Raw genomic sequence first — 14,182 nt, 5'->3', positions numbered from 1 at the left:
AATATTGCTCCTTCGCGAGGGGCAATGAGCAATTGTCAGATACATCATCATTACAGGAACACGTTCTTAGCTTGCCAGCTCCTTTTACACCTGTTGTCGATTTGGCCATGCATTTTTGATTCTTCCCATGCTTTCACCAAATTGTTATCTGAAATATCTGATCTAAGAGTTGCAGCTGAGAAAGAAGATCCTTTTCCCTTTGTGGCTCTACCCCTCTTGCATTGGTTGTAGCTTATCTGACTGCAGTAACTCAGAGCAAACTAATCCTGCAGAAAGCGCCTACATTTCTTCTAGGCCAATAAGCTGAGCTGGCTTACTGCTGTGGTCCAGGAAGCATCACAGCTACCACAGAGAAGAAGGCTGGGCCACAGGGCGGGAATCAAAAGTCCAGGATATCTTCTTTCCAGTGGCAGGATTGTTAGGTAGGCCCGGCACATTTTGTTTTACCTCACCCTGGGCAAACGTTTTCCTAGATATAAGGAGAGGTAACCAGCATGCTAAAGCAGAACAAACTCTACCTTCTTCCCACAAAGGCTATTCATGCATTTGATAAGTTATGTGGGCTGTATTAACTGATAACCATCTTGTCTTCTGCACAGAGTACACAACTCAACAATTTCCTAGATGGGAGTGGCAATGCTTCTGGAGTCTCCACTGAAGACACAGAAATGCATATTACAGATTTTGATATGGCTTCTCTAAGTCCTTATTCAAGAAGCTGCAATTTTCACTATTATTACTGAGCAGAGAAACTATTACTAAAACAATACCAAAAAAATACCAAAAACCAAACCAAACCAAACAACCACCAAACCAACCATCCAATGCAAGAAAATGAAAGCATGCTAAAGCACATCTGCGGGATGGAAAAAGTCAGCTTACTGTAGGAAAACATGGCCTAGCACCTAGCAGGAGGAGCAGAGAGCTGCAAGACAAAATTCACAGGCTCCTATTCTCAGCCATACTAATGGCTTACATGAACTTTCACAGCTGCTTTTTTCTCTTTGCCTTAGTTCATTCTTTTGCAAAATACATACAGAAATACCACTCTATCCCCAAAAGAACAGAAAAGTGCTTTATCCAGTAAAGCAGTTCTTGTTACACACATGCTTCAGCATCTACTTTTAGAAGGCGGTTCAGAAATTTGGGAGATTATCACCATCTCCCTCGTGACATCTAATTATCTGGAACTCAAATAGCTGGTTATGGAGTTGAAAGAATTCCTATCTTTCAGTTTAGGTTGAGATTTGTTATTACCAACAACTTCTAGTATAAGTGACATTTTCCTCTAAGCAGCATACAAAATTGTCAGATAGCGATTACCCCAGAAAGCATGACCTGAACATTCAATAGGCTTCATTTAGTACAAATGGCTGCACGGAAAGATCTGAGAGATAAAGATTTATTTTTGCACTATATATAGGCAGAACGTAAATGTACAATAACTCCAGTAACGAAGTCAGGCAGGAGCTTGCCCTATCCCTAGATTTTCTCTTTTCTTATCAATGTGCGTTGCTGATTCACAGAATGCAACGTCAGGCAATGTTCAGAGTTGTTTGTCTGCCCAACTGGAGCTGCAGTAGAGGACCAGCAGACAGGTTGAGAACCTTGATTTCTCAACAGACGTGCTTACACACACAGGTGAATTAAACAGTCTCTAACATAGAAGAGCTTCACTGCCCAATACTAACCATTCAGATGATTAACAGCATTTTGCATTCATTTCTGTGCATCACTCTTACAGTTTTCTATAGCTAGGACTTTCAAATGGTAACACAATGACACATCTCTGAGTCTTAGTTGTTTTAGCTATACTACTGCGTCAGTATTCCAAGTTAAAATGTAACCATGAAAGTAAGTAACAAGACATGCTGTGAATGAAAATTTAATTACCCATTAGTAAGTCATATACCCTAAAGCTTTCAAAGCTGTAGAAGAAATGGAAGTTCTCCGGTTTGCTTTAGGGTTTTCTCATTTCCTGTAGGCCTATGTCTGTCTCATACAATACGCAGTTGGGTAAATAGCTACTTAAATAATACACAGAGTAGAGATGTCATGGCCTTCTCCTGTTAATCTTTAACACAAGAAGATATTTTTAGAACTTCTTTCTCCCTTTTATGAAGTTAGATGTAAAGAATTGTAAAATGAAGTTCCCCAAAACTAAACTTCCAAGCTACTACTATTTTTTTTTCAAACCAGTCTCTGAACACATTGCTACTTTCAGAGCACACTTGCTGTTTTCCACTACAGCTTTCTTTAAAGCCATGAATCCTATGATCCCAGCCTACTAGTGGAGAGACAAAACCAGAATCTGTCTTGCCTTTGCGTTTGGTGACTCTGCAGGAGCAAAACCCTTTTCAAACTATATGAAAAACAAAGAAGGGCACCCACTCTAGCTTGCCTCTGGACTTTGGCACTACTATTGCGTGTTGCAGTGTCTGAGCCTGCCAATCGTATTTTAAAAGCTCAACCTAACAAAATATGTGGTCAGTGTGTTCCTTGTAGGCTTTAAACAACAAATAAAGTAAGAGCCCAACTACCACACCAGAGAGAAGTCAGTGCAGGCTTTAAGATAAAAGCAAGCATGAGCCTCATGCAAGCCAGTGCTGCCATCATTTGAGGTTGTCTATCACTTTTGCATCTTCTTGCCAAGAATTCTTCTTGCATTTTAAAATAACTAGTAATAGTGTGTATCTAACCTTTGCATATAACCCAAAGGGAGAATAATCTGGGGAACAGCAGTAAATTTTACAATCATTGTCGAGCCAGCTGCCTCCTTTTCCTTGACGCAGGAGACCTTTGCCCCGCAATCCTGTATTCTGCTTAGCTTCGGGATACTCATGTGTCACCCTTAAGCACGTCACAGCTGAAAGGAAGACTCAAAAGCAGACGTGCACTTGTGACAGGATTCTCACAGGCTTAGTAGTTGTGTCGTTTTTTGTAGATCAAACTCTGTTTCTTTCCCCAACAGCATGAAAGACAAACATTGGGCTCATCCTTTTGGTCTCACTGCATGTTTCTGTACAAAAAGCCTGGCATATAGCTTTTACCAACACTGCAGCAAGTATTTATGGTGAATCAAATGTGTACCCTACTTGTTATTTTAATGGCATACAAACATATCAGTATCAGCTAGCTGCAGTTCCTTTACTGTAAACACTGGATAGATAATATTTAGTGACTAAATAAAATATTTTCATATTGATTTGGGAAAAGTATTCCTCTTATACTCATTTCAGCATAATAGAACCACCAATGTCATACAGCCAGTACAACAAAGAAATGAAGTCCCACAATCTAAGTGCTGCCTGAAGTGAATTTTCATTTGTAAAGGTCAAAATTTAGAAGTTAGATTCACATATTATTAGGATTAAATTTATGTTTATTAAATTTTGCTTGAAAACATCCTGCATAGAAGTTCTGGCTACTCCAGAAGTTTTTGTTTCGTAGTAGAACACAGAAAAAAGAATGCAGAAAGTCTCTACTCCATGTCAGCTTAACATCAGCCTAGACTCACGATTTTCAGGAGAAACATGGAAAGCTGCTATTTAAGTTTCTACTGGTAAGTAGTATGCAGCTTGGTCAGAGGGCACAGCTCCACTTTCTCACACCCAAGCAGAGTGGTACCGAGATTGCTGGGTTGGCTTGTTCTGCTGGCAAAACCTGTCTCCCAAGCAAGCCTTGTCCCTCAGCTGCTGCTTAGGCAGTATTCCCTGGCCATCTTCCTGCTTCCGCGTCTGCATGGCCCCAACGCCTCAAAGACGCTGTGATGCCTTCTGAAGCTGCTTGGACTACTGGCACAAAAATCGTCTGAGAACACGGACTGCGGTAACACTCAGTGGTTTCATGCCTGTGGTCTGGTGACAGCTGGTACACTGCTTTGATTCATATGAGGTTTTCCTCCAAGTTTTCATCCGCTGTTTTCAGAGATAAATATACATCTTTTTCTTTCCAGGGGAGAGAAAATCCATGTTCTTGTGAAAGCCGCTCTGACATTTTTCTGAAGCACAGCCACTTGAAACCCTTTCTTTTATTCATTTCTTTCTGTCCTGTTTCTTAAACAGATCACTTCTTTGCATTTCTGGTCAGGACAATCTTATAAAAGATTTTAGCTAGGTTCTTTAGAGAAAAATGTAGTGACACTTCTCATAGGGTCTTCTGGGTCATCATTAGTAACCACTCTAGGGCTACAGTTAAATTTTGTACAAATATCAACCTACAAGCAGCTGAGGTCAGATCCAGAGACACAGGAGGAATTTAAGTAACTAACTCTCAAAAAGCATTTTATTGCTTCTCTCTAATTATGAATTCATTGAAACTCACCTAGGTATCCCAATTTTTCCTCAGATTGCTAAAATTCCACTTCTGCACATGCCAAGGAACATTATGGTCTTCATATGGCTTAGCAGCTTGTGGCCTAGTTTATAATTAACTTGGAGCAGTGGCTAAACTAGAAATTTCTCCCTGGATCATCACGTTCTTCTGTCAAAATAAAGCATAGATTAAAACAATGGTGCTATGGGTCAAAATGAAACAAAGAACAAAAAACAGCCAACAGATAAATGAAAACAAGAAAAACTAGGTATTTCAAAAAAGAGGTATTTTAAGTTGTATACACATAGAAGTGAAAATCCTATTAAACAATGGCTCGGAACTGCAGAATTTGATTATTAAATGCATGCATTTTAGAAGTCCTGTTCTGAATGCATACATAACTTTTAGCTTAGGAATCAATCTAGAGATGTCAGCAAAACAGTAGTAAAATTCCAACTTTGCAAAAGGATTCAAACTTTTTAATAAAAGGCAAATTTTTGGAGATATTACTCTTCCTCTCAATAAGGACATATATATCACAGAACAAAATCAAGCCAAGCAGAGTAATAATTAGAAATAATAACAGAGTAACTAGAGGCCATGTAATCTGTCTATGACATGTAGTTTTAACACAGCAGAATTAGGAAAAAAAATAGAGAAATAGCAAAGGTAACATTTATGAAAAGAGTCGATTCATAAGCCCAGGGCAGAATACCGTCAACTCAGTCCTGACGTCAGTTATACTCTGTTCAATGGACTGTTTTATTAATTTCTTTTATTATTTTCTCCTTCAGCAGGGGAAAAGCGACCTCAGACCTGACATGGAAGGACAAGAAAGGTGGTAGTATTAGTCCTTCCAGTGTGGAAAGCTGCTGGGCTAGCTCCTCATCCCCAGGAACTTAGCAAGGCAGGTGGCACAGCACGATGCAGAAGCAAGGACAGAGCAGGTATGAGAGGCGCTTTGTCCACTACCAGCCAGCACTGCTCTGAGCAATAACACAGTAACGCTACTCCACGGCTTCTCTGGTTTCTGCCAGGAGAGTCTTCACTACTCATTGGCCTGTAAAGCATAAACATTGGATTAGAGCTAGTGTTGCTGCCCTTTATTTCAGCACACACGAGCAGAAGTTTGGCACAGCTGATGGCTGTGCTCACATGAGAAACCAGGAACCGCCAGCCAGCCCGGAACATGAGATGGGACACACACGGATTTCCTCTCTGCTACTGTCTGCTTCACTAGAGAAAACAAGAACTTTGTCCACTGGTTGCAGCTGTCATCTCTGCTAGCTAAAGAACAGCTTGCATCCTAATATCCTTTCCAAAATGTTTACTAACTTTGACTAATACCAGCAATTTGATAAAATTCATATCAATTTGATTTTTTTCCCCACCCAAACTCAGAAAGGTTGAAGGGTTTGTTGGTGGGGCTGGTTTTTTAAACCTAAGTTCCTTCTTGGGTAATTTTAAATTTGAGGTTGTTTTGTTTTTCTTGAATGTTCATGTTTTTACATTGTAAGAAGGAAGAAACCAGAAGCATCCAATCTACCTTTCCAGTCTTACTCTCTCTATATATTCATCTTGTCTTCTCCTACAGCTTCCTAAGACATGTAATGGTAATCTTTTCTTCCTTTTTTTTTTTTTCCCTTCAAGAAGGCTAGAAAACCTTAGTTCAAATCCTTCTTCTGAGAACAGCATTCAGCAGAACTCAAATTTCCAATGTCCCAGGAGACAGCACCTTAACCCGAGGCCCAAACCGGAACAGGGCAGCAGCAAGTCTGGAACTGCTCTATGGTCTTTAAAAATGGGGATTTTCCTCAAGAGGAAAGCAGACACACAGGCAGACAGCAGGACTTTCCCTCTGTGTTTATATTAACAAAGGAAGAAGTGGGATGCCTGGTTCCTGATCTATCATCCTGATAGATCTATCAGGGATGACTGTCTCCTGATCTATCTGGAAGGGAACAGCCTCAGGGAGCAGCTATGACAGTCTGATGCCAGAGCACTCTGTAATATCAGACCATTCTCCTGGGGTATGGGTTCAGATCCCTCCAAGCAAAAGAGGGAAAAGAATGAGGTTTCTCACATCCTAAGTCAACATCCAAACAGTTGGTATGTTGGATGTAATCCTGCTCTGGCATCTTTCTCAACTTGCCTCTTCGTTTCCTTTGCTTTCCTTACCAGCACTCCTGCACAAACACCCTTCAATTGCAGGGCACAGCACAGTTACTTTTGTCTCCTAGAAAGTCTCCAGCAAGTTACATTTTCCTGTTGCTTTCTGAGTAACAAACAACTCTTAAAAGAGAAACAAAGTTCCTTCCCAAAGTTTGGCATCCTAGACCTGGTCAGTAGCTACAATTTATCAGAGATATTTAAGTGATCCATGAGCGCTACAGGCAGAGCAGCAGTACAATGAAGTTTCAGTTTTCTGCTGGAGTCAGAGGTAACCAAGTTTAAACTATCACCAAATTTGTATATTTTCATACAAGAAGCTACAGGAAATCCCATGCCAGGTTTCTAGACATGTATTTCATATTACTTATGCAATGCACTTATTCAGTGTGTGTTAATGAGGTAATACAGTCATCCTCAGGGACACAGACCACGTATTCTGATGCCTACAATTTAAACAAAGTAAGTTTTACATTAAATTTAAGTATAGAACAAATAAAAGTCTGCTTTGCCTAAAGCCTCTGTAAAGTACCCTCTTTCTAATGAAGTTAAATTCACCTTCTTCCATAGGTTATGAAATTCCCATGTGGCCTTTTCAACCTGAGGGCTCTATTGTAAGCATGTATGAATCTTAGAATGGCATATTACAAAGACATCATGATACTTTCACGTCATTCCCTAATCTTCCACGGATTTGTCAAGATCTGTAATGCACGCTGAGTCTGCATTGGATACGGGGTCTGTTCCCCCAGGAGGCAGAAATATAAGAAAGACTGCTTCTTGACAGAAGAACATGGAGAAAATGATGCAGACTGACAAGGTTTTCCCTCCCTAATCACTTCATATCAAGCCTACCTTCTTTTGCAGCACAGCCACTGACTCCAGCACCACCTCCCAGTCTGTTCTTTTTCATACAAAAGGCATAGCTTAGTTTCCCTTGCAAGTTATCAGTAACGATGCTTATGAGAATCAGACCTAACAGAGAAAGCCCTTAGGAAGCAAATGATACATTCATTAATTCCTCATACTGCTTGCCAGTAAAACTCATATAAACTATGTAACTTGAACACAAAAGCTTTCCCTGAAAAACATACTGTTTCTTTACTACTTCCTCAGCTGAGCACTTTCAAGGTACTAGCCACTGTCAGCATTTACCTACAGCTATTACACAGATGTTCTTTACTCTTTCCAGAATGCAGCAAGCAGAAAACTGAAGCCAGCACCTCACAGACCTTGGGCATCACTCCTCATGGTGTGGCATAACATAATCCAGTCCCCATTGACAACATTTCAACTGGTACAGGCTAAATTCTGCAGATGTTGATACCCACTAACCACCTTGCAGAAAACCACGTTAGGGGCTTCAGAAACATCTGAGTACTAACAGCTCTCTCCTCCCTTTTCTTACCGATCTAAATTCTTGTGGTTTAGACAAGAGTGTAGTCTGATCTTAAACAAAAAATGAAAAACGTGTGTTGCTGTTATGGAAGACAACTTCTCCTCACCTTTCCTGAGGTCAGGGCAAAGTGTATCTTGCCAACTCTGCCACAAAAGAAAAGGATCTGATGAAGCTCTTTCTCACCATCCCCTCTGGTAAACGGATGTTAAGTAAAACCCATAGCCACGTTTGTGATGGAGGAAAAATACTTAAAGCCAGACAGCCAGAATAAAACTTATCCTCCTTTCTCATGAAATGCTGCGGTACAATCCCTACACTAAAAAGACCCTTTCCAAAAAGGTGTGTCAAAATGCAGGCCTTAAGTTCCTAAATCGGCATCTCCCTTCCTTTCCTATCTGTTTTCCTTCAAAAATAAAAGCCACATTACTCTTCATACCTTCCAACACAAGTGATATCATCTTCCTTTTTTACTCCATTCTGCCTACAGTATTCCCCACAGTGCAGCATTCCCATATTGCACTGATCTGCAGTAAAATCTTAGAGCTTAACAGCATACTAAGAACAGTGAAAGCACACTACCTGGGAGAGCAAGCGCAAAACATTACTTCATTTTTATTATACAAATGTGTTTTGTCTCTAATAATGGCCCAACAACAAAGCCAACTAGAAACAACTGCTTCAGCAAGATTATTCATGACATCTAGCACTGACCATACATGTGTGTAAGGACATAATTGTAACGAGTTTGCAGGACAGATGCTATTTAAATGCACACAATTGTACATTCTTAGTGTTTATGTTGTCAGTGCTTAATGAACAAATTGCTTCCTCTTGCAGACTGCTCATATGTCATTCTGCATGACTGCTTAATCTGTATAGGGAGGAATAAATATGTTAGAAGTCGTTAAACCTGCTGCCAGTCACTGCTATCATCTGCTGAAGCCTCACCCCCAGCCCATTTCACTGCCCTCTGTTCACCCACCCTTCAGGCAGCTTGTGACTGTCCTGTGACAGTCTGCGTGTGCAATGTGAATTTCTTCCAAGTAACAATTTGCCTTATTGCATTTATTCTGCAAATGCCCTCCATTGAAGAATAATTCAGACTTCTTAAGTAGCTTTATCATTTCCTTCAAGGATTTTCTCTAGCTAGTAAGAAGCCAAAGAATATAATAAGGATGGGAAGAAAAAAAGAAGCGGAGCTGGGGATGCTAAAATTAAACGCTTTTCCCATATGCTTTATATAGAAAACTAGAAGGCTGTGAGATAAGCTTTGTCCTCTGAACAGGAGGTAGGTGTGCATTTATTTACATGATGAATGTCAAACTCAGTCAGCTGAACATATGGGACACCCAAGTGCTCCCTGCAATTTCGCATTGCTTCTCCTAGCCCAGAAGCAACCATCAGTTGGTACCACCAGCACCAGTTCCCTTTTCCATGTTTGTCCTTACTGTTGAAAAATAAGAGTTAAGCACTGAAGTACTATCACATTTCCATGCTTGTCTCACTACTATTGCTACTGTATATTGATTAAAGTTTAAAAATGCATTTACTGAAAACATTTAATTGCATATGTCACAAGCATATCACTTTCTCTTCATATAAACTCCATTTCTAATTAGTAGGACCAAAGGGATGGAGTAGAATCCATAACCCTATTTTAAAAAAATAAAATATAAAAATAAATAAAAAAAAATCCAACTTTTTATAATGAGCTGACAACCTGATCTATAGATTCAATTACTTTTGTTTAAAAAAAAAAAAGTCAATGCTTGTCCTAATCATTCAGGAAGTGCCAAAACATGATCAAGTAAGTATACTGCAAAATATTAAATGTCATTATCGATATCAGCTCATTATATTTCCATTAACAGTAAGAATGATCACTTATGGGCAGAGAAAAAAAAATAGCATCATTTATAGTAGTACCAATGCACCGTCAAGACTCAAATCAGTTGGAGGGCAAGGCCCTTTGTTTGGGCTAGTTTTAGGGTGAATTTTTAAAGCTTCTCTTATTCAAGAAGCCTACTTATTTCAGTAAGTAATTCAGTCACTCATGAACTTCCATGCACAAACATCAAACCAAATCTGGAAGTTTATTTCTATTAAAACAGCTTAACAGCAAGGTGTTCGCCCTCCACCCCCCCCCCCCCCGCCAAAATTCAGACAAAGAAATTCAAAGGAGACAGAGACCCTAAAAAGAGATTTCTAAAAACATTTCAAAGTTCACAGAAGGTGGGCACCTTGCTGTGTTTTCAAAGGCACCATAACTTTAGGAGAGGGCAGGGGGATGAGACGGGGGGGAGGGGGGCTTCGCAATCAGCACAGTGCCTGCCTCTTTAAAAATTAACCGAAGTCAATACTTCTGCTCCTAGTGCTAAGTAGGGCGGACTTAAAATACAGTTTCACTTTTAATAATTTAACATGTAGCAAGGACATCAATGTACGTGTTTGTGGGAGGTCGCACCACTGCCGTCCTGGGTTATGCACCTTACATAAAAGATAGCTTACACAAGCAAACTGTGACGGTCCTGGGAAGTCATCCAGTGGCTCAGATGCCTCCTGTTTCCACTCTGCCCAGTTCATTTCTGGGATGCCTCCCCTCTGTCACCACCACGAGACACCCCAACGCCCTCCTGAAGCCAAGGGCAGGTGGGATGAGAGCTCAGTATTTGCAGACAAGGTTACTCAGGACCTCTGCAACGTGACACCGGCTGTGCAAAGCCTTTCTTCTCCCCTCAACCGCGGGATGCCCCAAAACTAGGTGAACCCTCCTCAGAGCCGGAGGCACGAACACAAAGAGAACTGAACTCCGCCACGAGCGGGGCGGTTCAGTACTCGCCACCTCGGCAGCGGCCCCGCGGGGCTGCCAGGATTTCGCCGGGCGAGAGGCCGAAGGAGCCGATGAGCGAGCGGTTTCCCCGCCGCCAGGGAAACTTCCCAGCCGCTCACCGGCCGCCTCGGGCCGGGGCCGGGGCCTCGCCTCAGCCCCGCTCCGCACCCGGGGCCCGGCCCCCGCCGCCAGGCCCCGGCCGTGCGGGGCCCGAAGCGGCCGGGGGAGCCCCGCGGGGCCGTCCCGCACCCCCGGGGGCCCACCCCGGGCCTCGCCGGCCTTACCCGTGGTGGAGAGCACGGTGCTGGCGAAGAAGAGGGAGGAGGTGAAGTCCCAGTTCCAGTTGCCCGAGGCGTTGCTGAGCACCGAGACGCCGTAGTTGCTGGCCTCCAGCACCCGCAGCAGGAACTGCTCCAGCTGCTGCTCCGAGAGGCAGGCGTGCTCCTCCAGGAAGCGCTGCTTCAGCTTGCCCAGCTCCTGCCGCAGCAGGTCCTCGTAGGGCAGCTCCACCGAGGAGAAGACCACGGCGCCGAACACCAGGTAGAGCAGGTAGCCCAGCACCAGCAGGGCGAAGCACCAGGCGGAGCGGTGCTGCTCCACCAGCCGCACGCAGGAGCTGCCCGCCAGCGACTGCAGCATCTTCCCGGGACGGGGAGCGCGGCCGCGGCCGGGGCCGGGGCCGCCGCCGCCGCCTGCCGTGGCTGCGGCTGCCGCTGCCGGCTTCGGGAGCGGCGCTGATGTGGCGCTCACGTGGCGGCGCGGCGCAGGTAGCGCGGCCGGGGGCCGGCCCGCCGCCGCCAACGGCCGCCAACCGCCACCAACGGCCGCCGGCCGCCGCCCGTAACGGCGGTGGAACCGACCGACAGCGCCCGCTCGGGTGCCCGCTCCGGCCCCTTTGTGCGCGGAGGTGCCCGGAGGTTCCCGCCCCTCCGCCCCCCTCACGCGTGTGGGGAGCCCGGGCACCGCGCAAGGCTTTGCCCTCGCACCGCGTCTGGGCGCCTCGGGGGGCGCCCCGCAGGCGGCAGGGGGTGGTGGCGCCGGGTGGAGGCAGGAGGCTGGGTTTCTGCCCGCCTGTGCGGTGGGCGCTGTGATCCTGTCAGCGGGAGCTTCCTCAGAGCCGCGGCTTCACGACGGGGCCTGTTTGGGGCTGAGGTTTGAAGCTGGTGGCCTCCTGAAGCACCATCCAAGCCCATTTACTCATATTCAGTGCTGCACTCATGAAAATACTTACTATTAATCATAAGAAACACCCGGCTGGTTCTCAGAGCAGTGCCCACAGTGATACACTACATGTAAATACGCCATCCAGTCAGACCTCTGTAATGGTCCAAAACAGCAATCGTCTCAAGCCTAACTTGAAATATTCCTCCTGTGCCCATCTCGAGGTCTGGCCAGCAACCACACAGTTAACCCACAAAGAAGGTTCCCTGCCACATGAAATGAAGCGGAGAAAAGTGTGGCTTCTCCAGGTGTCCCCTAAGAGGACTGAGCACAGCTTCTGGGATCTCAAAAACAAGATGGGATCTCAGCACCGCACCCAGCAGGAGCCTACTGCTTTTGCCCCACATCTCAGCTGATGCCATAGAAATAAAGCAGCAGTTTGTAAATTTGGAACTTAATGAGGTTAATCTGGTGAGTTTGGACAGAGTAAATCAAATGCAGCAACATATCTTTAGCTGTGAGGTACATCTCTAAGCTGTAAGGACTAAAATGGGAGGAGAATACAAAAATGAAAGTCACAAAACAATTTTGTCATGCCAGAAACTGAAAATGATTCACTAGCATTTCCTTTCATATGACAGCTGAACTAGGCTACGGGCAGAATCTGGCCTGGCAGAGCAGTTCATCCAGTTTCTGGCCCATTCCCCACTGCCACCTACAGCCGAGTTGTTCCAGGGGCTCCTTCCCCTCTCTCTTGCTGCGTAGCCAGGATGTAATTCTGAAACCAAAGAGCCCGAATGCCTGGCCAGGTAGTGCCTTTGGGTGCCGTGGGAGGTACGTACGTGGCAGGCCAAACAAGGAGACTCTAGATCATCTGCCAGGAGCCCAGGCATGCTCCAGCCTACAAATGTACCTGTGATGTGCCTGCACTTGCACCTTCTGAATTCAGTCGTACAACTGGGGGGGGGGCATTACGGACACTTGGGTGTTTTGGTAGAAAGATGCACTTTTCCCCCATGGCTGAACTCCTGAACTGTTAAAAGGTTCCAACTGTTGAAACAGTTCCAAACTGCCTCCTTCATAGACATAAATTGTAACACCAAACAGATGTGGTGCAATTAAATTAGGCTGAGGGGTCTGAAGTGAACAACTGATGAAAAGCTGTGCTGCACATCCAGAAATTATTTGACAGAAGCACAGATAAAGGCAGAGAAGTCATGTCCTTGCATTGTCACTTCAGTACCTTTCACTGTCATCAGTATATCTTTAAAATACTTTTTTTTTTTTCCTGTAAAATGGTGGTATACAGGGGAAAGGCTATCTAAATCAATATAAATGACAATTAAAAATGGATACTGTCTGAAATAATGTAATGCAGACAAGCTTTTGGAGGGAGTATTCCAAACAAATGCTTTATTGCATTGCACTAAGACAGCATGCATTTAAGCACCACTACGGAACAAGAGGTCAAGTAACCCACTGACCAATTTGGTATGCTTGGCCAACTCTACCCAATTACTTAATCACTTGTCCCCTCAATGTCCAAATCACTGAGTATCTCAATCCATAATAGAAAAGCCGTTTAGAACAATACCTCTGACATACTGGGCTACATTTGGACCAAGTGCACTCAGTTCACCAGATACAATAGGCTTCATAATATGATCAAATTTATGGCGACATATGGTAGGTACAGTTGCAGTTGTGATGGAGAATGGGCATATCTTTGCTATAAAACAGTGTTTTCCCAACCTTCAAGCCAAATATTTGTTTAAAGGTTAGAAAATGTTTGCCTAAGAACACACCTCTCTTCAGTGGTGACAGGAAACTGTGGCTGCGTAGTTGAAGAATTTTTTTCCATTGGCCTCCTTCAGTTTTCCGTTTTTATGAATCAGTCATTCTCCATTTTTAGAAACCTCTCACACTTGCAGGCTTGCTGGGCTAGGGAGAAATGCAGGACTCTCTGCCAAGCAGAACCTGCACTGCCCTTGTAACTGAGTCATTTTTCCCCAAAAAAAGATTTTCAAAGGCATGGGCCGGGGAGAGGAGGCACAAAAGCAGAGCAGCTCAGCTGTGTCACCGAAGCATTCACATTCTTGCTTCCAAAGTGAAAGTCTGGACAATCAGAGTTTTAGCCACTGTTTAAGTTTGTGTTTTAAATTCAAGCCATTAACATATCTGATGATTAAATTTTGGATTTCTTTGGGATAGATTTGCAGAAAGAAAAGTGTCATAATGTTTAGTTTTCTGAGTTTAAGTGATCATATTTACTTGATAATACTGCCAGTAATCTAGCATAATAATACTCT

The 14,182-nt window shown here is 43.8% G+C and overlaps 1 protein-coding gene across 1 annotated transcript in view; it reads right to left on the bottom strand.

The window, feature by feature from the left end:
* Positions 1-12,956, bottom strand: part of KCNK1 (potassium two pore domain channel subfamily K member 1) — a 35,454-nt gene extending 22,498 nt beyond the window's left edge. The window contains exon 1 of the mRNA XM_083830064.1: positions 10,997-12,956. Coding sequence (XP_083686190.1) covers positions 10,997-11,351 — 355 coding nt within the window. The 5' untranslated portion in view covers positions 11,352-12,956. The remainder of the gene's footprint in view (positions 1-10,996) is intronic.
* Positions 12,957-14,182: the final 1,226 nt, after the last annotated feature.

The sequence above is a fragment of the Anser anser genome, assembly GCF_964211835.1.
Source record: "Anser anser genome assembly, chromosome: 3".
NCBI classification, from domain to species: Eukaryota; Metazoa; Chordata; class Aves; order Anseriformes; family Anatidae; genus Anser; species Anser anser.
Note: the sequence above shows the minus strand (reverse complement) of the source record. Positions and strands in the feature narration are given on the sequence as shown.